Source organism: Gracilinanus agilis, chromosome 1, assembly GCF_016433145.1.
Source record: "Gracilinanus agilis isolate LMUSP501 chromosome 1, AgileGrace, whole genome shotgun sequence".
NCBI classification, from domain to species: Eukaryota; Metazoa; Chordata; class Mammalia; order Didelphimorphia; family Didelphidae; genus Gracilinanus; species Gracilinanus agilis.
Genome location: NC_058130.1, coordinates 644,864,556 through 644,890,549, shown reverse-complemented (window position 1 = coordinate 644,890,549; position 25,994 = coordinate 644,864,556). Strand labels below are relative to the sequence as shown.

At 30.9% G+C, this 25,994-nt stretch overlaps 1 protein-coding gene across 15 annotated transcripts in view; it reads right to left on the bottom strand.

Moving 5' to 3' along the window:
• RIMS2 (regulating synaptic membrane exocytosis 2) overlaps nucleotides 1-25,994 on the bottom strand; it is a 505,770-nt gene that overhangs the window by 263,501 nt on the left and 216,275 nt on the right. For 7 of the 15 annotated variants that reach the window (XM_044658242.1, XM_044658232.1, XM_044658241.1 and 4 more), the window contains 2 exons: nucleotides 4,603-4,782; nucleotides 3,577-3,686 (listed from right to left, as the gene is read on the bottom strand). In XM_044658242.1, the coding sequence (XP_044514177.1) occupies nucleotides 3,577-3,686; nucleotides 4,603-4,782 (290 nt within the window). Of the gene's footprint in view, nucleotides 1-2,700; nucleotides 2,734-3,576; nucleotides 3,687-4,602; nucleotides 4,783-25,994 lie in introns of all 15 variants that reach the window. The other 8 variants (XM_044658240.1, XM_044658233.1, XM_044658235.1 and 5 more) reach the window with 3 other exon arrangements.

The following is a 25,994-nucleotide window of genomic DNA, read 5'->3' as shown; positions in this document are numbered from 1 at the left end:
TTTAAAGGCAGGAATGTGTTATGAGTAGTTAAACCTACAGAAAGGTATGAAATAGTAGCAACTATTTCCAAAGAAAACTTAGTTTTTCTGTGGGTAGAGAAGAACTCCTTTTTTATTTCACTGACCGACAGAGGAAAAGCTAAGAAAAATGATTTGTATTCAGGGCTTTCTCCTACCTCATTACCTCCTACCTCATGTATCATGAATGGAAATAGAGAATGGCATTGATTAAAGTCTTCTTTTTATTCCCTTGTCCACTTTAAGAAATAATACTTGACTCTAGGTGTCTACACTAGTCTCATATATATCTAATATTAGAGCAATGTAGTACAACTGTAATTACTTAAAGGAATTCAGAAAGGTGCTTTTTCTAAGTATGCCAGGATAAATGACTGAGAACACTCCATCTGCGGGGTTTGGGGATCCATAGAAAGAAAACTTACTTCAAAATGATGTTTGTCATTAAAGATTTTTTTCATATTATGAAATTATTTAGATTTGTAACTTGAAGTGTAATGAGTCTCAAGTATATTAGGAATACATCTGTGGAAATACAAATGGTTTCCCCACTAATGATATGCAATTAAAATTAGGTTCTATTCAATTCGAAATCAATTATTTCTATAAAAATATCACTAGTATATGGATAATGAAATTCATTCTTTAAGTTTTAATATTTTTGAATGCAAGTGATACCCTAGGAGATATCGTAGTAATTTAAATTCTATTTGATAGATGTATAGTATACAGGGAAACTCCATTAGAAGACAACTGAATATGAGATTTCAAAGTAAACCTCTATGATAAAGTGCAACAAAAAGGAGATGGTTTTCTATATGATATTGATAATGATGATGGTGACGATTACCAAAGCTGTATAGGTCACACTATTTGCCAGGTATACTGTTAAGTGTTTTTCAATTATTATCTCACTTTATCCTCACAACAACCAAGAGAGGTAAAGTGCTATTATCATCCCCATTTTATAGATGAGGAAACTGAAGCAAATAGAGGCTAAGTGATTTTCCTAGGATCAAACTTCTAATAAATGTTGGAGGTCAGATCTGAACTCATCTTCCCAATAATATGCCACTAATTAATAAAAAACAAATTTGTTTTTTGTTGAGTCATTTAAGTCATGTACAGTTCTTTGTGACCCAATTTTGGGTTTTCTTGGCAAAGATACTGATGTAGTTTGCCATTTCACTCTCCTGCTCATTTTACAGATAAAGAACTGAAGTAAACAGTGTTAAGTGACTTGACCAGGGTCTTAATGCTAGTAAATGTCTGAGAAGAGATTTGAACGCAAGAAGACGAGCCTTCCTCACTTCAAGCCCAGCACCTGAAGCTGCATCTTCACCATCTAGCGGCACCCCGCTCAAAATAATCTGTATTTGTTCCAAAGCAGAAGAGTGCTAAGGGGTAGGCAATAGGGATTAGGTGACTTGACCAGGGTCATGCTGCTAGACAGTGTCCAAGGCCAAATTTGAACCCAGAACCTCCTAACTCAAGGTCTGGCTCTCAATCCACTGAGCCATCTAGCTACCCCCAGAAAGGACTTTTTAAAAGTTTTTACTTTTAGGTCCAGAGGAATTATATCTTATACTTAAAAACATTTTGTACATCACCTTTACTTTACAGATAAGGGTACAGAAAACTCGACAGAATTACCCAGTCATATAGGTAGCAAAGCCAATATTTGAATCCAAGTCCACTGATTTCAAATATAGCACATATAAGACTACCTCTCATTTGTACACAACTTATTTTTGTTATAATGTCCATAATTAATAACAGACCACTAGTCATAAGAGAACTAACATTAATAGCCACAGGATCTACTTAGAAGTAACCATTAAAAATCATTTAACTACAACAAAATTACAAACTAGTACATAAATGTTTTTCAGATACAATATACTCATATTTACAATTATACATGTCTTTATAAGTTACCAAGGTAAAATTGAAAACCCTAAAAATATTCCCTAAGTAAAATTATTCCTTCTAGTGGCACTTTTCAATCACCTGTAACACCTGTTTTCAAAGACCTGTAATCTCCTTTCAAGAAGTGTTAAGTAAAATGTTATCTTCAGTCTCTCTTTAATTATTAAGATGTTTTCCTTTTATTTCCCAAGATGTACAACATAGAGATGATACTATTTACATAAATAAATTTCACTCATTTCTAACAAGTCCATCTTTTTCATATTATAATACAATACTGATAAAATATTCACATAAAATTTAACTTTTCTATGATTGCTCGACATTTATGTGCATCATTAAAAATAATGCAGAAAATATATGCTAAGGTAATTTTTTTAAGTTTTGTTTTTAAATCCAAGTTTGGTAACTGAAATAGTATCATAAATACTAAATCAAATATTGATGACAGATACATTTGAAGAAAATAAAGACCCTCAATGACATAAACACAGACTGCAATTGATATCTTTGGTTAAAGTCTTATTCTAAGTGTGAAATTCTCAAAGTAAAATTTATTAGAGAAAACACATTTTACCCTGTTAGTATTAGTAAAAATGAAAACTACTTGACTATAAGTGATAAAAATAATTTTACTAAACTAATAAAAATCTTTACAATGAAGGAACATCAATTGCAGTTGGGTTTATTTTTGCTTACATAGCCCCCCAAAAAGGCTTTCAGCACAAAACAAACCCTCCTTTATGTACAGACCTTCATAAGGTTCTATCTCCTTGTCTCCATTGTCTAGGGAAAATAAAACAAAAACAAAACAAAAAAGGGAACCAAAGCACAGGGGTTAAAAACAACAGAAATATATAGAGTCACAGTATGTATCTTCTCAAAAAGAAAAAAATGTATATGGGCATTTCAATATATTTTGCAAGTCATATCCACTAAACAAATGAAGATTTCAAAATTATTTAATAACATAAATAAGTAAAGATGTTTTATTATTATATTCTATTTCCAAAAACGTCTTTTAAAAAAGAATTCATGGTATGTAGGTACTATGTATATATATATATGTGTGTATAAATATTCTTATGCCAAAATATGATATCATTAAAATGTTCTTATGCCAAAATATGATATCATTAAAATGTTCTTATGCCAAAATATGATATCATTAAAATATCAGTACAACATGCATTTTATTCTAATATTAATTATTACCTTTTTATGATACTCCAGTTTTGGGAAGGATCACCATAGTTGTGCATCAGCTAATCGTCCTTTGCAGTTGTATGAAAATTGATTTGACTAGTTACTTCTTGTAACTAACAACAAGTATTCAAATTTATTCATAGCAACAAAACTACCATTCAACTCATCCCTTAAGAATACTATCCACATTTGTCTTTTTAATATTTTTGATGCATTAACATTTTTCAAAATGATCTAAATAGGAAAACCTGTATAGCCTATGATAAGTGAAAACATTTTGCCAAAATAATGCATCACTTAGTAATATAAACATAAACAATGATAAATAACATTTAAAAATTAATGCAAAAGGGTAAAGAAATCTTTATTCACCTCAGAATCCAATGGCATTTCCTAAATGACATAATTTGAAATAAAACTTACTTCTCTCCAAAGTCCCCTTTGGCGGGAGCTGTGGGAGCTGTCGTCCCCTACGTCCTGCCACTGGAGTACTCGATGGGCTTGTTTGGACAGACCCAGTACGAGGATGAGACCTACAACAAATATTGGAAAAAATACATAGCATTAATGCTCATACTAAATGAACATGAAATTTTTAAAAAGAATTTGGTACATATGATACCTGTATTAATATTAATTTAAAGAGCTTTAGCTATTGATTAAAAAGAGAAAGCACTATCTAAAAGGAAAAGAATAAAATAATGAGCAATATCTAAATACCACAAGATGTTAATATATTTGTGTGTTGATATGTATACATACACACTTACATGCACACAAACTAGTACAGCAAAAATAATGGAATTACTTTTACAAAATTAACATCCAAACTAGATGAAAGGAGAATTCTATACCTCAAAAATGTGGAGATGTTTTATTTTTCTTCCTACCTGTCTCCAAATTTATTCTAACTTTCCCTTTTTTTTTTGGTCAAACAGATGTGGAGGCTCATACGAAATAGATTTCATTTGTAAAATAATTCAGCAACTTAGAGTAAAACAATGAACAATTTTAAAATGTAGTCTGAAAAATAGTAGTTAATACATAAAATTCGTATCAGTGTAAGAAAAGTTTTAAAAATTGTTTCATTTGATGTTATTATGATGACTACTCCATAAGCGATGTCTAATGAACACAAACAATTTCTCATTCTGTAGGAGAAGAACATGATGGTTATGATGTGCTTTATATGGGAAATTACCCAGGACTCCTGATAAATGAGAAATCACAAAACAAATGTAGTCGAACAGTTAATAAACAAATTACAATGGCAGCTACACACTATTATATCCACTGAATATAAATAGTGTGTTTACACTGAAGGGGTTAGTATCTATTGCTACTGGTGATCAGCCAAAGATGATAAGAGATACCAATTAGCCACTGGGAAAATAAAATGGTGTGTTGAAGGGGCAAAAGGGAGGTTAGTCTGATTGATTTGTCTTTCACCTCGATAAGGCAGGTGAAGGAGGGGCAGATCTTCCAGTCATTAATGAAGGCATCGACCTCATGAGGTTTGTATCAGGACGTTCAGTGGATCTGGAGCGGGAGGTGGTCCGCTCTAGGACAGGCCGTTGTTCTGTTGATCTGGATCTGTGATATGGCTGTCTATCTGCTGCTTCACAATTCCTGTAATGTTAGTCAAAAAGCAGCTCAGTTGACCTTTAGCCCTTCTTCTTTTTGTTAAGTTATGATGCATCAAACTGATTTTGAGAAAAGTCACTATTAAAAGTTATGGAGCACATAAAGGAGCAACCTTTTTTTTTTCCAACATCTTTGAGCAACCTTAAGCTTCTGAAGAGCATATAATGAGCCACGTTCTGCCTTCAACTAAATATCAAAAAATTTTCTGAAGGCAATACAAGTTGCTTAGGCATGATCAAGGACAATAACTGATCTAGTATTTGCTCCTGAACTCAATTTTGTGAATCATTATCTACAGTTTCAAACAATTCAGCGATAGCACAGTCCTTTCCCTAGCATCTTCCAAATGTGGACTGGGGAAGAATAGAACTATATATGCATTATTTTCCAAGTTGCTAAAGTAGTGTAATCAGTATAGAAACAAAGTTATCAAAAGTCATTTGGCATAGTCAGAATATATTTATGAAATCTAAAAGTTCTACTTAAGGAATCAAATTATGGTTATGAAAAAGCAACACAGCCTTTCAGAGTACCTAAGTCTGAAAGTCACATGTTTATGCATGAATTCATGACTATGTGATTCACATTAAAATAAAATAAAAAACTATTCAATTTGTGTCAGCCACAAATTTTATCAATATACTACACTCAAATCAAATACAGGATAACCTGAAAAGATTGTTATATGTCAATGGCATATTGCTTTTCGTATGATGAGATCTGTTTGCTTACACATAAAACCATATCAAAGAATTTAATCTTTGTGGAAAGTCATGTGCTGTAAGCTTTTTAGTGTCAATAGTACAACAATTCAATGTATTAACAATACCACTTATAGGAAATTTGGGTTTAAAACCACAAAATGAGAATCTCATTATGATATGGCTTGTTATATTACACAGGTACAAATCCATATTAACTTGAAATTAAATCATATCCTCAACAAACTCTTTCTATCATGTATGCAATTCCAAATAATGTAAAAGGGGAAAAAATGAGGAAAAAGACTCCATAAAAAGTAAGGATATTTATAGAACGTTTCTATCATGAGAAATTAGATGATTAGTATGAAGTTTTTTTGTATTATATTTATATTAGCTAACTTTAACACTTAAAAGACATTACATTGATATTTAAGTCAATTTTTATTATACAATATCTTTAAGTAAAAATCTGTCAGGGATCTAATTTTTTTAATCTTTGTTAATCTATTGAGTTAGTAACAACTATATAGATTTTTAAAATGTAGAGGGATAAAACCTACTAATATATGATGACTAAATGGAGTTATATACCAGCATCATTAGTTCTATCAAAACATTAAAAGAGTTATAAGTTGGGTTTTGAAGAGGGAGGGAAATGAATTGGCATAGGATCATTGAGGTGGAGCAAGGCACTGCAGCATGACTTGAACTGAATCAGAGAGCAGAGTAGTGAGATTGAGTAACAACAATCTGAAAGTAATAGTAAGATATGATATCAATTATGGTACCCTATAGATGATATTTCTATAAGCAAACAAGTTAATATTAATTATAAAATAACTATTTTAAACAAAAAGTAATGCAGACAACTTCATGCAGAATACTAATATTAAGTAGATTCATAAAATGGCACTTTAGAGGAAAACGATTTCTTTAAAAATTACAACTCTACTCAAATAATTTATACTTTTTACACAAATCTCTTTCAATGCCTTCCCCTCAAATCATATGAATAGGTATAATAAAAATAAATTCTCATATATGCTAATTTGTAATATGTAAATTTAAAAAAATCAATTTTTTGTTTATAATGAATATGCCATATTTTAATGTCACAGTATTATTATAAAAATGGCAATTTTAATAATAAATAAATAATAAACAAATATAATAAATAATAAATTTATAATAGATATAATAAATAAAATCATCCTGAAACTGAAGAAACACAATTGTTGCATGTTTTATTACACTTACCATATTCTATCAATTTTTAAATGCCATTATATTTAAAAAAAAGAGAATTAAATCATTTAATTTACTTAAAGCATTCTGCAAACCTTTGAATATTATATAAATGATAAATATATAGAATAAGGTAACTGAATTTTAAAATATATTCTCCCACTAAAATAAAATACTATAGTTATCCAGTACTCTATAATAATATTCAGCATCAAAGGAGATCAAAAGGAATAACACAATCAAGACACAAAAGAAAATAAAAAAAATAAACAGGGAATAACCAACTCCACATTTTCTTGTACATGTATACACCTTTTGAGAGGATAAAAATAGAAAGTTTCTGGATAGCTTCTTTGATCTTAGCATTTTTTTAATTGAAGAATTCAAGAGGAAGAAATAAACAAAACATAGGTCTGTTCCCACGACAGAATTAGAATAGCCCCTAGAAAGTTATGAATATAGGTTCATTACAAATATTGATGATTACATGCCAATAGTGGATTTTTGCCAGTCACTTAAGGACGCCTCTAATTTTCTTTTCAATAAGAGAGCAAAATTTCAAGCCAAGCAGCAGTGCTATGATGTGAGATTGAAAATGGCCAAGTCTCCACAAAATTTCTGAATAAACCTCAGCTCACAACACATGAGTTAAAGTAACAGAAACTGAAAAGTAAGAAAAATAAAAGAATACCTTATTGAAAAGAAAACTAGATGTCAAATGGTTTTTATGATTGCTGCTTTGTAACATATTTCTGGAAGTGTTATTCCCCTTCATTTCTACCTTTTCTTCCTATTATTTCCCTTGCTATTTTAGATCTTTAAGATTTCTACATGAAATCTATTATTTTATCAAGTTATGAAAAGAATCCATTTGGTATTTATATTAGTATATAATTAAAACTGTAATATATTGGAGAATTGTCATTTTTTAAATTATTTCCACAAAGCTCATCCATGAGCACTAAACATTTCCCCAGTTATTTAAGTTGGTTTTTTTTTATTCTTTAAGGAAGATTTTTACAAATGAATCTATTTTGTGTCCCAGCAGTTGAATCCCCAAATACTTTGTACATTTTATATTTATTTTTAATATGTTTTTCTTAACATTGTTCATTAATATTTATTTTTATTATTATATAAAATGCTATCAATTTTTATGGATTTATTTTGTAGTCTGTCACTTTGCTAAAGGTATTGTCTCAATTACTATCTTTTATGATTCCATAGGATGTTCTAAGTAAACCATGATATCACCACCAAATATGGTTGATTTAATTTCTTTGCCTATTATGCCTTTATTTCCTTTCTTTCATCTCATTGCTTAGGATTTCTTAACAGTGTTAAATAACAGGGGGAACAAATGCATTCTTTGCCCCTGTTATTTATTGGGAAAATGAACTCACTGAATATGATACATGCTTTTAGTTTTAGATAATATACTTTCTATGGTATGCCTATACCTTAAATGACTTTTACCATACATGAGTGTTATACATTGTAAAAGGTTCTTGACTAAACTACAACTACTGGGATATTCAAGTTTCTACTTAAGTCAAGTTAACAAAAATTTATTGAGTGCCTGCCCTGGAATCAGAGCTATTTTAATGTTGTTTGTTTCTTGAAGTTGGACCATCCTTGTATTACTTGTATGAATCCAATCTAGTCATAATGAATGTTTTCTTGGATGGACTGCTATGGAATGATAGTACTATTTTTTTAACTGAATTTATATTAATGATTGTGTTTCATAATGCTGCTTTGCTTTATTATTCCCTAATTTAATTAATAATATAATATTTTCATATAAAAGGAGTCAAACTATTTTCTTTCTCAGTTCTTGAGAATTATGTCTGTTTTATACATAATAACTATTATATATATGAATATATAATATATGCAATATATTATATATACATAATATAATACACACACACACACACACACACACACACACACACACACACACACACACACACACACACCCCTTTACCTTCTGTCTTAGAATCAATGCTGTGTATTTGTTCCAAGATAGAAGTGGTAAGGGCTATGCAATTAGGGTCAAGTGACTTGCCCAGGATTACAAAGTTAGGAAGTATATAAGACCAGATTTGAACCCAGGACCTCCCATCTCTAGGTTTGGTTCTCAACCCACTGAGTCATCTAGCTGCATCCATAACTATTCATTAAACAATTTTCTAGAATTGTCCACTGAATCAATCAGAACCAGAAGTTCTCTTCCCTGTATTCTGATCTGGCTTAATAATTATTAAACGTATATTTTTATTTCTTTTTCCAAGATTGGATTAAAAACTCTATTTGGTCTTCAGTCATTTAGAACATTACCTGTATTTTTAGAATAGTCTTATACTTTGGATAGTTTCTATTCATTTTAAATAAAAGGTTATGATAGTACTTTGTGTTTCTTCTTTAAAAAGTCTATTATTCCCTTGAATATCTTGCCCCTTTCCACTTTTTATTCTATTATCTCTCATTTTTAGAGTTTTCTACTCCTGCAGGAGCTATTTGTACCACTATCTCATTTTAAATATTCCATATTTTTGCTGATGACAAGGTTTATATTGGTTTTCTTTCCCATTTACAATGAATTCTCCTCAATGAGTCCATACACTTCTACCCTTCTGAATGTCTGTTGCCTCTCACAAGTTCTTGTTCCCCATTTCCTAAGTCAGGATGCTGTCCGTGGGGGCACAATAATCCCCTAGGGTAGTTTTCTATCTGAGCATGAAATATTTGAAGATATGAACAATGTAAGGTATCAATCTCCCATTACAAAATATATCTCACTCCATTATGGTGCTTTTCAGTGGAATCCCCTCCTACCACTGAATTTGATTCCCCCTTTTTGAATACTGTTTCAACTGTATTACATAAGTTGTGATATTTAGATCACAGTATTTCAGGCCTGTTATTTCATGACCAGTTCTCTTATTAAATTATAGCTTCATCTTTATCCCTCAATGCACTGTCAGGAAGAAATCCCCTTCTAGTTCCTCTTATGTTACTTTTGTTTTTATTGTTTTTTAAACTCCTAAGGTGTTTTTACCCTCTGACTCTAAGGCCAGCTCTCTATTCACTAAATAATACTGCCTCTTTAATTCACATTATGGCTCCAAAATATAGTGGATTTAATATTTGTTATTGTATAGTATTTTGCTATTTATAATAGACAGTATGTACAACAATGCATGTAAAACCATTCTAAGTACTTGATTTACTTAGATGGCAGTACTTTGTAAATTATTGACAATATAACGTGAAGTTGTTTTTTCCCTTCAAAAACTTAGGTGGGAGTAAATAATAGTTCATATATAATATTTGTAAGAAAGGTTCTCTTAATAACTTTCAGAATTTTAAAGAAAATTACATTTGCCCAAAATTGATTTAATTTTTTTAACCTCACTTTATTGTTTGAGAAAAATCTGATTTTTAATAATCTCATTGTCAGAATGCAAATATAGAATAAAATTGATCCCTATGTTTAAAGAGACTTTAGATTTTACATTAGTAAAATAATTTTTATGTATGTGTCCTATTGTATCCAAGGTATTATGCTTTTATTGCTAAACTTTGAAGCTTTGCATAGATCAATTTTCATCTAATTTCTCGAGACATTTTTATCATTCTTGAAGAAATACTTTTTTATAGTTGCTTTCAGTGAACTAGAACTGTCAATATGATGGATTAACATGTGGCATTAAGAAAATATCACTTCCAGATTATTCTACAATTACATGGGAGAAATAGTTATATAAATACACTATAAAGCTGATAGAAAATAACCCTTAAAATGAGTGACCTTAATTAGCAAAGTTAGAATAGTGATGGAATCAATTTCATAGAAATCAAGATAAGAGATTATTATTTATTTTACTTATTTAAAAACTTAAAAGAATTTCATATGCATCTGGAAAAGTATTTTTTTAAATACTGATTTTGATAGATGTAAAATACTGATTTTGATAGATGTAAAACTGATTCATAGTAATCATGTAAAAATGATTCATAAAATTTTGTTTTAAAATATCTTCCATAGATTAAAATAAAATATCTATCAGTCAAAGCCTTTGTAATGCTCCAAATCCCCAATACCTTATAATCCAACTCTTTATTTAAACTCAATAGATTTATTATGGCCTTTTTGAAAAGAAAACTATATTTGACAGTGAGAAAGACTCAATTTATGTAAAATATACTCCCCTAATTTCATGAAGTTTGCAATCTAATACAACTAATGTTCCTAGCACTTGCTGATGTATTAGTTTCCTGCTTCTACTACCTTTCCTCTCTGAACTTGAATTCATGCTACCTCACTGATAGCAAGGGCTTATGAGAAAAAATACATGCTTTTTCTTTCCCTCTGCACCTACTTCCTAAAAACCGCGTATAATCCGTCTTTTAAGTTACTAACATCTAATGAATTGAATGGATAGGTCCCTCGTATATTGATAGAAAGTAAGAAATGGGGTATATTCCTATTATTCCTTACTGATACCCTTCTCGGATTTTGTCTTCAAAATTAGTCATCTTCTCCTGTCTGAAATATATATTAGAAAATATTTAAGTTATACTTAATTGGTTATTGAATTTGGAAAGGTATTTAGGTACCTCAACTAATTTAGAATCTAATTAGGGTACTCTTGGGTATAGGGGAACCAAACTGTGGCTGAGCCCCTTTTTTCCTTAATTCCAATTAATCAATAATTTTTTTATTTCAAAAGAATTTTTAAAATGACAAGATAACATCATATTTGGTATCAGATTTGAATTTAATTTCTGGTTCTGCCATTAACCTTTTACTTAACTTCATTTCCTTTTCCTAACCTGTGAAATAAAATGAAATGTTTTGAATAAACTATAAGGTTCCTTCCAACTCTGCAACTGATCCTATAATCTTTCCTTGTTCTAAACTCTTTCTATAGGTCCATGGGCCTGAAAAAAAAGTCTTTACTTATACTTCTAAAGATTTTTATGGGTGGCTGCTAAGTTATAAGAGGTTTAAAGATGACTGTCTTAGTCTTCTAGGACAGCAAGATAGAGTGCAGTAGATAGAGCACTGGATTTGGTCAGGAAGATGAGTTCAAATCCAAACTCACCTATCCAGCTGTGTGACCATAGGCAAACTACTTAACCTGTCTATCTCAGTTTCCCCATATGTTAAATGAGGATAATATTAGCTCCTACTTCTCAGGATTCTGGTAAGTTTTAAATGATAAAATGTTTTTAAAGTGCTTTTGCAAACCTTAAAGCACTATATAAAAGCTATCCATTAATGATTTAAATGACTTATCCCCAGAAGTTCACTCTATCTATTAATACTGATGCAGTTTGTCTAATCTAGCAAATTTTCAGAACCAAACTATCAAGCCACTTGTAATAAATAGCTATGATATTTGTCATAAATATTACTATACTTCTATACCTATTGCCTTAGATTGAAATATGGGCATAATTTTTGTATGGTGCAAATGAAATGTTACGTTGCAAAGTGGGATAGTTCAAACAGATGAAATTGTTTTTAATCACAGGATAATTACATTTTATAATTATAGAACTGGAAGCAAATTTGGAGGTCCAGTCATGAATTCTGTCTATAATATATTTTAAAAGTTGTCTTCTAGTCTTTATGTGAAGATTTCTATTGATGAGAAAAATTATTATCCCTTAAGGAATTCAACTGTATTTTTTAACAGCTCTAGTTGATAGGACATTGACTCTTAAAATTAAATTTTCAAACAGATCTATAATCCTATAGATGTGGATCCTCCTTCCAATGGTATAGTTCGCAGAATCTCTATAGCTGACCAACTATGTAAACTCTTATTCCTGTAATACCATTAATCTATAAAGAAAGGTACATCCAACATCTAACATGCTGGGGGGCATCTTTGAGTTCTCATGACATTGTGAGTATATTAGGGGAGCATCTGAACCATCCACTGATTATCCCTCAGTTTTGCCATATTTACAGACCATCTTGGTGTTTTTTTAAATATACACCAATGAAATTATATCTACAAAGAGGACCAATGAAAACCGAATGCCAAATACGTAGCCTGCAGGACAAATGTAGTCCACAGTACTTCTGAGTGTTGGAAACACCCTCTAAACTATATTTATAAGTAGTAGTTCTATCTACTCTCTTCACATGGAAAAACATTTCATGATGCCTACCAATTATAAAAAGCTTAACTCTATGAACTTAATACTGGAAGCTCAAAGTCTTAAATGAAAAATAAAACAGTCAGAATTTTCGGTCTGAAAAGCACCTCAGTGTCAAACTAATCCTATGTATACCTGAAAAAGATTCACTACTAAAACATACCCATTAAGTGATCATTATGCATCAAGGCTACTGAAAACTAAGGGGATCTACTTTTGGATAGCCCTAAATGTTAGAAAGTTTCACTTCGCATCGAGCCTAAATCTGCTTCTTTACAACTTCTATGCATTACTTCTGTTTCTTATGGTGCTAAAGAGAACAAGTCTAATCCTTCTTGAAGCCGTCAATCATGCCCCTTAAAAGTCTTCTCTTTTTGGTGCCACACATCCATTTATGTCATAGATTCAAAGTTCTTCATCATCCTTCATCCTCCTACAAACAATATCTTTCTCAATTCTACCACTGCAACTAGAACTGCACACAATACTATAGATATGGTGTGCAAAGGAAATAGTACAGGAAAACTATTATCTGTTTATCTCTGGAAGCTATTCCTCTCTAACTACAGCCCCAGGTCACCTTAGCTTTTTTGGCTATGTTATCAGATGAAGGCCACATATATACAGAACTTCCAGTCCTCAAAAATACCTCACATATTTTTTAAACAAATTGCTGTCTAATCATGTATTTCCTATTCTGTATTTTTAAAGTTGATTATTTGAATCCAAATGTAATGCTTTATATTTATCTGAATTAAATTTAAACTATAGAGGAAGTAAAATGGATAGAGAGTTTCAAGAGATAAGAATACTTGGGCTCAAGTTTTATGTCTGGTACACACTGGTTATGGGACCCTGGGCAAGTCACTACATCTTTTAATGCTCCTGGCAAGACTAGAAGTCCCAGAGCAGGTGTCGATATGCATTTATAATGAAATTTTACCATTGGAAGTTCTCCAAGCCAATGAAATCACATGTTTGGTCAGAATTTAATCTTTTTTATTTAGCCCAGAACTTCATCCTTCCAATATATTTTTAGATCACGATTCAGCCATCTAGTATTAACTGTCCCTCTCAGAATTCTGTCATTATCAATTTTGATAATTATGTTATATATTCCTTTATCCAAGTCAATGTTATAAAAAAGTTAAAAAGTGAGAGACAAGTTGGGATCCTTGGAATTAGAGAAATCTATTATATACTTTTTAAAGTTGATGGCAAACTATATGAAGTACACTTCAAGTCAGACTATTTGAGTAGTTATAAAGCATTTAAATTGTACAATTCACTACTTCATTAGTTCTCCAAATGTGGTTTAGAGATCTTTGCTGATCCCCTGAGACCTTTTCAGGGGTTCTTTAAGGTAAACATTTTTTTTTACAAAAATACCAAGATGTTTTAATTTCTAATACAGTAAATGTTAATAGATATAACCCACATAAAAAAGTTCCTTGGAATTCTCAATAATTTTTAAAATTATAAAAGTGTTCTAAGACAAAAAAGATTGACAACTACTGATTGAGCTAGTAATAGTCTATTTTTCCCACTTGAACAGCATGAAAAACTTTTGTCTATTTTTATAAAGCCTAAATGAACTTTATCTACAACACTCCCTAATGTAAGAGCTTAGTGACAACAACCCCCCAAAATGAAGTTATTCTCGAATGACCAGTTCTTAATGAAACCAGGCTGACTTCTGGGAATAACCATTTCTTTTTCCAGATGGTCACTAATCATATATTTAATAATTTGTTTTAGAATTTTGCTAGGAATCAATGTTAAGCTTTCTGCTCAAAATCAAGTCAACATTACATCTCTCCAACAAATAAAAATACTTATTTTAGCAGAAAATACAAGAAATGAAAAATCTATCATTTTAAATTTTAAAAATCTTGTTTTCATTAAAATGAATTTTTAAATTGAACAAAAAGGAATATAAGTGAAATAAGAACTGTACTTGTGTACATAAAAATGTAATCAGTAAGGTACAAGACAGTGTTTTCTGTGAATCATTTTCATTAAAATTAGATGTCTCATCATGTCCAAATTACAGATATTATTTTTCAGAAAAAATGTTTCTTCCTCTAAATTATAGCTAAAACAAATTTCTTTCTTTGCTCAGTGCTAATATATATATATATATATGTATGCATATATATAATTGTTGTGAATACTGTCTGGTTACTCAAATATTCTAAATTGTTTTAAAATTTTCATATCATTTGTCAATATAAACTATTATACTTCTCTTCTGGTCCATACATTAACATCCTATAAAAACACAAATACTTTTATAAATATTGGTCTTGGTTTTATGATCTGTTAACTATCTTAATCTCCTTAAACCATTAAATTCATCTTAATTAGGTAATTTTATTTCCCAATTGTATTATCCTCACCACATTCCTATCTACCATTCTGGCTTTAGAGAGAAATATACAACTTAAGTATCATTTAATATTCTAAAATTAAAATTATAATAATTAATAGTAAATACATACAAAATATGTTTAATAAATATTTACAATACAATGTTATCTTTGAAATAAGGTTAAAGTTTCTTAAGTCACCATATTCTAAAAGATACTGACAAAATAATAAAATTTGCCCAAAGGTTATTATAATTCATCTAGTCTAAGATAATTTAGACTATTAACATTTTAGGTATCTTTTCAGGTTCATGACATAATTTACAGGGATTTTTTTATTCACTACATGGGAAAAAGGTAATGAATCTCTAAAATAAATGTCATCATAATAAATATAATATCCAGGTTCTCAAGGTAAAATTTGCATTGAAATATAAATATTACATGAAACAACACTTACTGAATGTTAAAATAATTCTTTCCATTGTTTAGATAAAATTAATTCAGTTCCTCATCTTAATAACAATTGTTGATTATTCAAAGGAAATGCAATTTTCTGTATAAATTTAGTGTATATCATAAATATTATCATAAAGACTTCAAATTTTACAAATAATCAGTTATAATAATTATCTACTTTTAATATTTCAATAATTAAATTTCCTTTTAAAGGCTCTGATATGCTCCTATCTTGAATGAATATATGTACTACTATAAGCACAACTTAATATAGTGAATATATTAAAGTAGCCTTATAAATTTAAGTTTAACTCAACTAACTTTAACATAACTGTTGAGGATCAAATTGAATATAATTGCCTTTTGGAAAATATCTCATTCCTTTTTGTTATGAATGCAAAGCTAACTTAAATTTCCACTGGTCAATCAAATAATATACAAAATTTAAGGGGAAAATAAACTATTATTATTTGATACAACTTAGGTCACATTTGCAAGAGAAAATTCAAAATTGAGAAGTATAATACTGATTTTACCTTTTAATAAAACTATACTACTTGGAATACAGTAAGATAATTTTTGTAACAACGTCATGGTTATTCCATTCTTCACATATTGTTAAAATATATTATTTGACAATTTTAAAATGTTATAACAGCTATTTTCATCATGATAATTCAAGAATAAAGCAAACAGTAAAAGAACTTAAGCCTAAACATTTAGAATATTCATTTTCATGAAATATCATTGTAAAAATGCTATCACTTAGTTTTATATATTTCTACTATATAAATGAAATACCTTTCAGGACTGTGGGGTGTGTCATCAAAATATGTATTAGTCTCTCTTCTCTCCTGCCTATTCCTCCTAAATATGAAATAAATAGTAGAAATTTAAGACATTAATTCTGCTCTAATTATACTATAATTCCACAGCATCCTAGAAAGCAATTATGTTGAATAATTTCTTATATAGTCATAAAAATAAGGAATTATCATATATAAAGATGTGGTAGAACTTAAATTCCTTTTTAAAAATTTCTTGCCCCTAGAACTAATCCATTTATCATTCAACAATATACAGAGGGTCTCATAATTCTGACAAAGCTAATTAATTAAAAACTGCAGTCAAAAAACTTGTGAAAGTAAATATTTTTCTTCAGTTATGCTATCAACTAATAATATTAACATACCTACAATATCTTTGTCTGTGATATAAGATATACATACAAAACACAATCCTTGTTAAAAATATTATTCTCAATTATAAAGTTATTGTTCTAATATGTCACAGGTATATGGGATTCCATATAGCATAATGGATTAGAAGCCCTCAGTCTCAGAGGAAGGAATATCTGGGTTCCAGTCCTACTGATGATACATAACAGCTGTGTGATACTAGACAAGACATTTTCTTAGTTTTCTAAGAAACACTTTTAAGACTATAAGGTACAGAGAAAATATAGAAGGAATATACACGTCTGGGAACTCTTTATATCAATTAAATGGTAGGCTCATCCTGATCACTATAATCTATACATTATAATTTTAAGTACAAATTAAAGTGACAAAATTATAAATTGGTGAAATAAATGTAGTGAGATATTCTAATATATCCAATATGACAATCACAAGAATCACAGAAGGATTCTATCTAACCTATTACTCTTGTGATAGTATAATTAAATACTGGTTAAGATTGCACCAATGATCTGTCAATTAAGAAAAATATATTAAGTACCTACTATGTTTATAAGACCTTTGTTAGGTACTGGGGAAATTATGAAGGTAAAAGAATACAAGTTCCTTAATCTCAAGGAATTTATAGTATAGTCTGATATTATTGCCATGCATTACTTAGCTTCTAAGAGTATATATAAAGTTTAATAATACAGTCTTATACATCAGTATAGATAGCAATAATCGCACAAAACATGATAATTATACTAGAATTCTGTAGCTAAATGTTATATGAGAAGGAGTTCATCATTAGATATGATCATCTTAAAGATACTCTGAGTGGATGTAATATCTGAGTTGGGTTCTAAAGAATGGTTACAAGTCCAACAAGATAAAATGAGGATAGCAGTCCACATATAAGGGATAATATAAGCAAAGACACAAAGGCTGGATAGTATAGTGCATACCCAAAGGAAAACACTATCAAATTTACTAGGAACACATAGGATGAAGAGGGGAATAATGAAATAAAGGCTAAAAAGATAGAAAGTGTCAGTTTGTATTGGCTTTGAATGAGGGGCTGAAGATTTGGAATTTTACTTGAAAGGCAATAGGATGTCTTTGAAGAGGCAGAACAAAGGAATGGCATGATTGTCTTTATATTTATATAAGAAAGATTGTTATGGCAGTTATTATTATGATAATCCAAGGACAGATTTAAGGAGGAAAGTAAAGTTTGGATGATATTTAATAAGGCTCTCACAACAGACTAGATAGTCTAAGAGCCTGAACTAAACTAGTAGAAAGAGGACTAAAAAAGAGGATATAGATTCAAAAGTTGAAACAAATAGTACATGATTTTAACTCATTAAATCTCAAAGGAGAGAGAGAGAGAGAGAGAGAGAGAGAGAGAGAGAGAGAGAGAGAGAGAGAGAGAGAGAAGAATAGAAAGAACCATAAGGTCACTGGCATTTGAATGTCATGGAAATTCTAATGCTACAGATAAAAAGAGTAAAATCAAAAGTAAAACTTTGGGGTTTGTGAGGGATAATGGATATGCTGAGCTGGAAATTTCAGTGATATGTACACAAGCAGGTCTGGTGCTCAAATATGTTGGGACTAGATATATAAATCTTGTAGTCTTATTAATAGAAGTTTTATTTATTGCCCTGAGAGTAATATTATTATAAGAGAGAGTGGAGAGAACACATTAGGACTAAAGACAGATCCCACTGAGAGTACACTGATATTCTAGGAAGAGTGTTCTAAACTTGAGGTCCATGAACTTTTAAAGAATATTTTGATGTTTTTTATTTCAATCTAATTGTTTTTATGTATTTAATTTTATACATTTAAATGAATTATAAGATGGAATCCAGAGACTTTTTCGGATTGCCAAATCAGTCTCTGACACACAGCAAAGTTTAAGAACCTCTATAATAGGGTCAGAAAGAGGAGAAGGAGCAAGTAAAGAAGAAGAAAAGATATAATTAGAAGGCTAGGAGGAATGTCAGTAGAAAGTAATATCTCTGATATCAAGGGAAGAAAGTATGAATGGGTAATGAGCAATATTAGAAGCTTTAAAGAAGTAAAAAAGAATGAGGAAAGAAAAAAGGTCACTTGATTTGATGACTAGGAGTTCATTAATGAACTTAGAGCATGCATGACGAGAAAGAAGTATCAACATCATTATTTGGATGTTGACACATTTATATCATATCTATCTCATTGAGGATGCCTCCACCCTAAGGCTTACATGATGACTGGTGAGACCTTTTCCAGAACTGCCATGTCTTCACAACTCCTATTCACAGTGTTCTAATATCTACTGGCTCAATCACTGATCTGGTCCACCCTCTTCTAACTTTTCACTTCTCCTTAATGTATTGTCTTCCCCCATTGAAACATAAGCACCTTGAGAATAGAGACCATCTTATTTTCTTGTCTTTGTATCTCTAGTGCTTAGAATAGTGCCCAGGGCATAGATAATTAGTAAATGTTCTAATCTATCTATCTATCTATCTATCTATCTATCTATCTATCTATCTATCTATCTATCCTATCTATCCTATTTGTTCTATCTTATTTGATAATTTCTCACATCAACTCCCAATCACCATCCATTCATATACCATGCTGGTTCTGAGAGCTGGTATTTAAAGTTTAGTTAACTTAGACAAAAAAATATATTCAAATGGTTCAATAGACCTATTTTGTGAACAGAAGATAACTCATAGGCTATACATGATTTATATAGAACTTTAAAGTTTATTTTCTTTATAACATTTCTATGAGCTTGCTAGTACAAATATTAACCTATGACCCTCACCACATCCACATTTACAGAAATGAAGAAACAGTAGGATATAAACTGATAAATTTGGGCAGTCACAAAATTAACGTCAGTATCAAATATTCAGACTCAGATCTACTGACTCTAAGTCTAGCACTCTTTCCCTACAACAGTCTTAAGATACAAAAAGAAAAATGGAAAGCCTATTGCAACATATTCTGCATTATATTAAGCAGTGAATACTTTTTGTTTATAGTTTTCTGTGTCTTAGAACAACACCTTTACAACTTTGCTTCTTACATTCCTATGCATGTTTTAAGCCCACTCATCTCATCAATAGTCTCTTCCCCTGGTGTCTCCAACTAATAGTTATATCTCCTTCTTCTGAGCTAATATTACTTCATACTAGTAGATAGAGTGCTAGGTCTGGAGCCAGGAAGACCTGAATGCAAATGTAGCCATAGTTACTTTACTAGCTGTGTAATCTTGGGCAAGTTATTTAATTTCTGTTTACTCTACTATAAAAAGATATGATAGTATCACCTATACCCTAGGGTTGTTGTGAGAATGAAATGAAATATTTGTAAAGTCTTAGCACAGTGCCTGGCATATAGCAGGTAAAATATAAATGTTAGCTACAAATATTATCATGATTACCTCTCCTATTACTTTTAACATTATATAATAGTGATATGGGTACATATCTTACCTCTCTCTATAACTTCACAAAAACAAGGACCATGCTCTCTTTACAGCCATATTTTCCTCATTGTCTCTCATAGTGCACATAGGAAGAATAGAATTTAGGATATTTAAAGATAAAATATCATATTATCAAGTACATATTGAGCTCTTACTACATCCTAGGTTACGTTAAGTTTTTCTAAACTAATCTGAACAAAGAACATTTTCTAGCTTTAAATATGATGGAATATATAAGGGAAGAGAACAAACATTTACTGAGTGTACCTACTACATGCAAAGCCCCTGTGCTAAATACTATCATATTTAGTTCTCAGAATAATCCTGTAATGTAGATGTTATTATTACCCATTTTACATGTGAGAAACCTGAGAGAGTGATTAGATAACTTGAAAAGAATAAATAATGATCATTACTCCTTGGAAAAAGAGAAGATTTTGAACAAAACAGGCCACATGGAATTAAGTATTATTTCATAAGAGCTGTAAACTCTATTTAAAGAATACCTTAATATTTATAATGTATTTTGTTTATTTAATTTTTTAAATTTATGATTGCCTTAATTACTCAATTCAACAATGCAAACTGTAAGCTCTATGAATGAGAAGATGTTCTTTCCTAATTAGAGATAGAAAAAAATGAATACGTAGGTATAAAACCTAGTAATGAGCCTCTCAGAATTTAGTTAGGTTGTTCATTAAACAACCCATTTGCCAGGTCAATAATTGAAGTTTTTTAGTTTGACAGAACATGCTAGAGCTTGGGTTCCTCCTTCAATAATCCACAATCACTGCAAAGAGCCCCCTCTTTGCTTGGTTGGGTCTCTGGAGGTAGGATGGCGTGGCGAAGAATGAAATGAAAACGAGCCAGAGTGCAAGTCAAATTGCAGAGGCTGTTTTCTCTAGTGCCATCTGCTGATTTTTATTTTTATATCTTTTTTTTTCTTTATGATCTCATACAGGTTTTGATTTTCCCATACATTCAAAATCACATATTAACTTTTGAAACATCATATGATTGGCATTTACTAATTATCTTACTGTGGTTAAACAAAGAAGCAAGCTTGTCAAGAATTATTCATTACAGCCTGGCTTAGTTGGAACTTATTATTTTCAGCCATCCGTAAGGTACAAGTACATCAGTTCCTAGCTAAGCATAATAGTTAATTTTCTTTTGACTAATTAAATCATGTATATAGTTACATTATACTCTTCATTCTCATCATAAATCAAGGAGATGGTTATGGTAGTTCATTACATCTATTAGATACAATAATTATTAATTGTATACAATTATATACAAATACAATATATACAAATACAATATTTGCATACAATTGTATACAAATACAATAAATATTAAGATACAATAATATCAGTCTGGTCCAAGTTTTGTTCCCATGTTGTTCTTTCTGCTATAGGATCACTAAGAATACAGTTCTGGTAGGGTGATTCTGTGCTAATTTATCATCCCCCTTTTTTCTTTGTGTTTCACTGTTTCTTTGATCTGTGGGAGTTTGGAAGCAAACCCAGGCCAGGTATTTTCTTGCTCGGAACTTTAGAAATTTGTATTAAGTCACTAACTGCTGGTTTTCTGCTGGGCTGATTCTAGGGGAAATTTCTATACTCTAGGGGGTTGTACAGGGGTTTATTTTGGGATATTGTGTAGTCTGTCAGTGTGATTGTTCTTGCCTTGAACCTATACTGTTTTTCTGTGTCTCCTTGGAGCCGAATTAGGATATTGATTGTAATAATTTTAATGCAAATGAATGTCACTGCAAAAAGAGTCACATAGGGGAAACTGAGTGTGGAATTTCCATCCTCCTGACAACCTGCTGTGCTGGATTGTCAGAGCTTGTGAGTAGCCATGCTAACCTCACAGCCTCGATGGCGTCTGGCAAATCACCTTGATATACCGAGGCTACACTGATATAAGACTTTATTCACTCTATCCACCTAGCCATCCTCAAGGGACACATACACATGTGCATGTGTATATATATGTAAATATGTATATGTATATGGGCAGCTAAGTGGTCCAGTGGATAGAGCACCAGATCTAGAGTCAGCATTCAAATCTGGCCTCAGCCACTAGCTATATGGCCCTAGGCAAAACACTTAAATCTGTCTAATATCTTTGCCAGGAAAATCCCAAGTGAAGTCACAAGAAATTGGACATGACTGAAATGACTGAACAACAATAAATATCTATATGCATAATTCTATTCCTAATTAGTAATTGTCAGAAATCTATTATTTTTTAATTTTTATCAAATCTTTGAATTTTTGCTGGCTTTTTAAAAATTATATTTGTCTAGATTTGAAAGGGATATGTATATGTGCACAACAATTAATTATCTGCTAGTTATTTCTCCCCATAATTCAATCAGTTTTCCTTTAAGGACACAATTGTAACATCCAGTACATATATAATATTTGTATTTATAGTATCTTGTACTTCATGTAGTTCCTCCACATATCACTTTTAATCAGGCAAATTTTAAGGTTGCTTTGTTTGAGATTGCTAACTCTGCTTTTTAAAATCCATCTGAAGCATAATAAATTCTATTCTATTTCTCATCTTAGATCCTTATATTTCAAGTATGTTTTTAGAAAAAAAAATCACATATTAATGAATTCTACTTTCTAGTCTATACTGCTATTCTGCATTCTATTCACATTCATAATTATATTAGTAATTTTATATTTTCTTCTAACATATTCTCTTATAATTTTTACTCACTTTTATTCTTCCCCTCTACCAATAAAAAGGTAAAAAAAAGAGAAAACGTAATGAAAAGATAGAAAAATACAAAGCATGTGAGCAACATTAATAATCTATATAATTGTTCTTCTCCTATTCTTCTGCATCTCTCTACTCAAACCTTGGCCTCTGGTCATATATATATATATATATGTGTGTGTGTGTATGTGTGTGTGTGTGTGTGTGTGTGTGTGTGTGTGTGTGTGTGTGAACCAAATATACTTTTAGACTAAACATTTTACCTTGTGTCTGTATTTTCATTTCCATCACCCTTCCTCCATGTTTGTATGGGTTTTTTCTTGCACAATTTATGCTAAATAAGGATTTCCTTTCAGGTTTTTTTTCTTTCATTTTTCTCCTAGTGTATTACATTTTCTCTCCCCAAACTTAAGACCAACAAAACGGACAAAAGTATACCCAACCTTTGTGGTTTATTTACTGAGATCTCTTTATGGCCTTTGAAGACAGTAATGTTCTGAAGAAATCTTTGTTTCTTTTCATCTAGTTAGAAAGTGAGCACCTTATCATTGTTTTGTCCACCCTAATTGCTCAAATGGGCTTACCTTTTTATTTTCTTCTTGACTGATATTTTTTATTTCAAAATTTCGACTCAGCCCTCCTCTTACCAAGAGAAACTTTAATGTTTTTTTTCAAGGTTCATTTTGTTTCCTCTAGGTTAGAAGCTTACAATCAAGAATAATTTACCCCATAGGATTATATCCTTTTTGCTTTGGGGATATTTTATACCATGTTTTGTTTGTTTTTCTCCTTTGGATTAGTTGCACCATACTCTTGTATAATAATTTTGATGGTTCTTTGGAACTTGAATGCTTTTTAGCATTTTTTCTTTTTCCTAAAGTTGGGGTTTTTTTTTGGTTATTATTTAGTCCAGTGTTTCCATGATAAAGTAATTGTTGGGATTGTTCTCTTTTTTCCACTTTTCCCCTTCTGTTTCAGATAAATCTGGGTAGTTAATTTGAAATGTGGCATCTTTTTTTTTTAATTTGGAAATGGTTTTCATGAAGGCCAATGACTCTTACATGATTTCTCTTTGGCTTATTTTCAATGTCAATTGTTGTTTTTAATACTGGAGATCTTAAATTTTCTTCCATTTTTTCATTCATTTGATTTTGAATATTTCTTGATATCTGATGGAGTAATTGAGTTCTGATTACTCCGTTTCATTTTTCAAGAACGATTTGGGTAGTTTTCTACTTTCTATTCTAATATACTTATTCTTTATTCAATTCTTTCTGCTAGAACTCTCAACTAACTTTTTATCTGTTGCTTAATTTCTTCCAACCACTTTTAGAAACCTTGCAGACAAGATTCCTCCAAAGTGTTTCTTGTACTTGTAGACTTATTCTTATTTTATGTCTCAAGTTCCTCTTGATCCATATTTCTTCACTGTTTCTTATATTCTGGAGCCTATTATAAATTCTGGAGTTCTTATTCTGACTCAAACTCATATTGACCAGTTGTGTCAGCATTAAGGTTGGCTTCATGTGCCATTTATGATTCCAGGAGACACCTTGAGGGATTGGATTATCATTCTATTGTTATCAGTTCAAGTCCCATCCTGATGTGTTTCCCCTGATGTCATGCATCGGTTATATCAGTAATATTACATAATCATTGGTGTCAAACTCAAATAGTAAAGGTGGCCACTAAAGCAAGCAGAGAAATTACTAGATTGCATGGTTAGAAAAACATGTATTAACATTTTGTTCTATTATATTTTTATTTATTGTGCTAAATTTTCTCAATTACATATTAATCAGGTTTAGCTTGCATGTGCCAGGTTTAATGCCTCTGCTCTAAAAAGGGACAGTTACTACAACCTTGCTAAAATGAATACCCTTTCTTAGAACTCCAATATCATTTAACCAATTAAAATCAATTAGATTTTTACAAAAAGAGTATTTTACTAAAAACATAGCAAAAACAGAAATATAAATACAATTTCCTCCCACCTCAAACACAGAGCACATTCTGTCTTATACCAGCTTGTTCTCTGAGGAGAGAGGACTCAAAATTCAAATGGCTGATACAAAGAACTCTCCATACCAACTTCCAAATGTAGTATAGCCAAAGAAGCATGTTGAAACTAAGATTTCATTGTCTATTTGGTGCTATGCCAAGTAAGGCTAGACTGTGGAAGTTTGGTCTTTTATTAGACTCAATTATCCACAAACTGACATGGTCTGGATTTCCTAGACCCTGCTCTTCTATGGATTTTTTTTGAAGCACGCAAGTTCTCAGTACAGGGAAAAAATAGATATAACAAGAGGATGGAAACAACTATGCTTGTGGCTTCACATTGACCTGAATGGGAATAGTAGATTGATGGTGCTATCCATATCCCGGAGAACGTTTACAGCAATCATTGCCATCTGTGGTCACAGTCAGGCAGGAAAGAGATTTATTTCATCTAATTTTGGGAATATATATCCATTTCTGGCAAAGCAGCCAATCTAAAAGGCAGGAAGTAGAAATTATCTTAGACCCATGTCCTTGTGTTTTGAAATCAATGTACTCAAAAGATATAGGTTTTCTCTGGCCAGTCCCTCATTACACTTCTATGTTCTCATATGTCCAGAATCAATTTCTGATTGAAAAAATTAGATGAGATGAGCAGGCCCTGCTTGGTACTTGCTCCTCTGCAATTTGAATGCTGTTGCCACTGAATTGTTGGTTCCAGCCTCTAATGGGCCAAAATGGACTTTGGATAAGTCCTCTATTTGCCTCTCCTGGCACAAAAACCCAAATCAAGAACTTACTACATCCTCTGTAGGGACCCTAC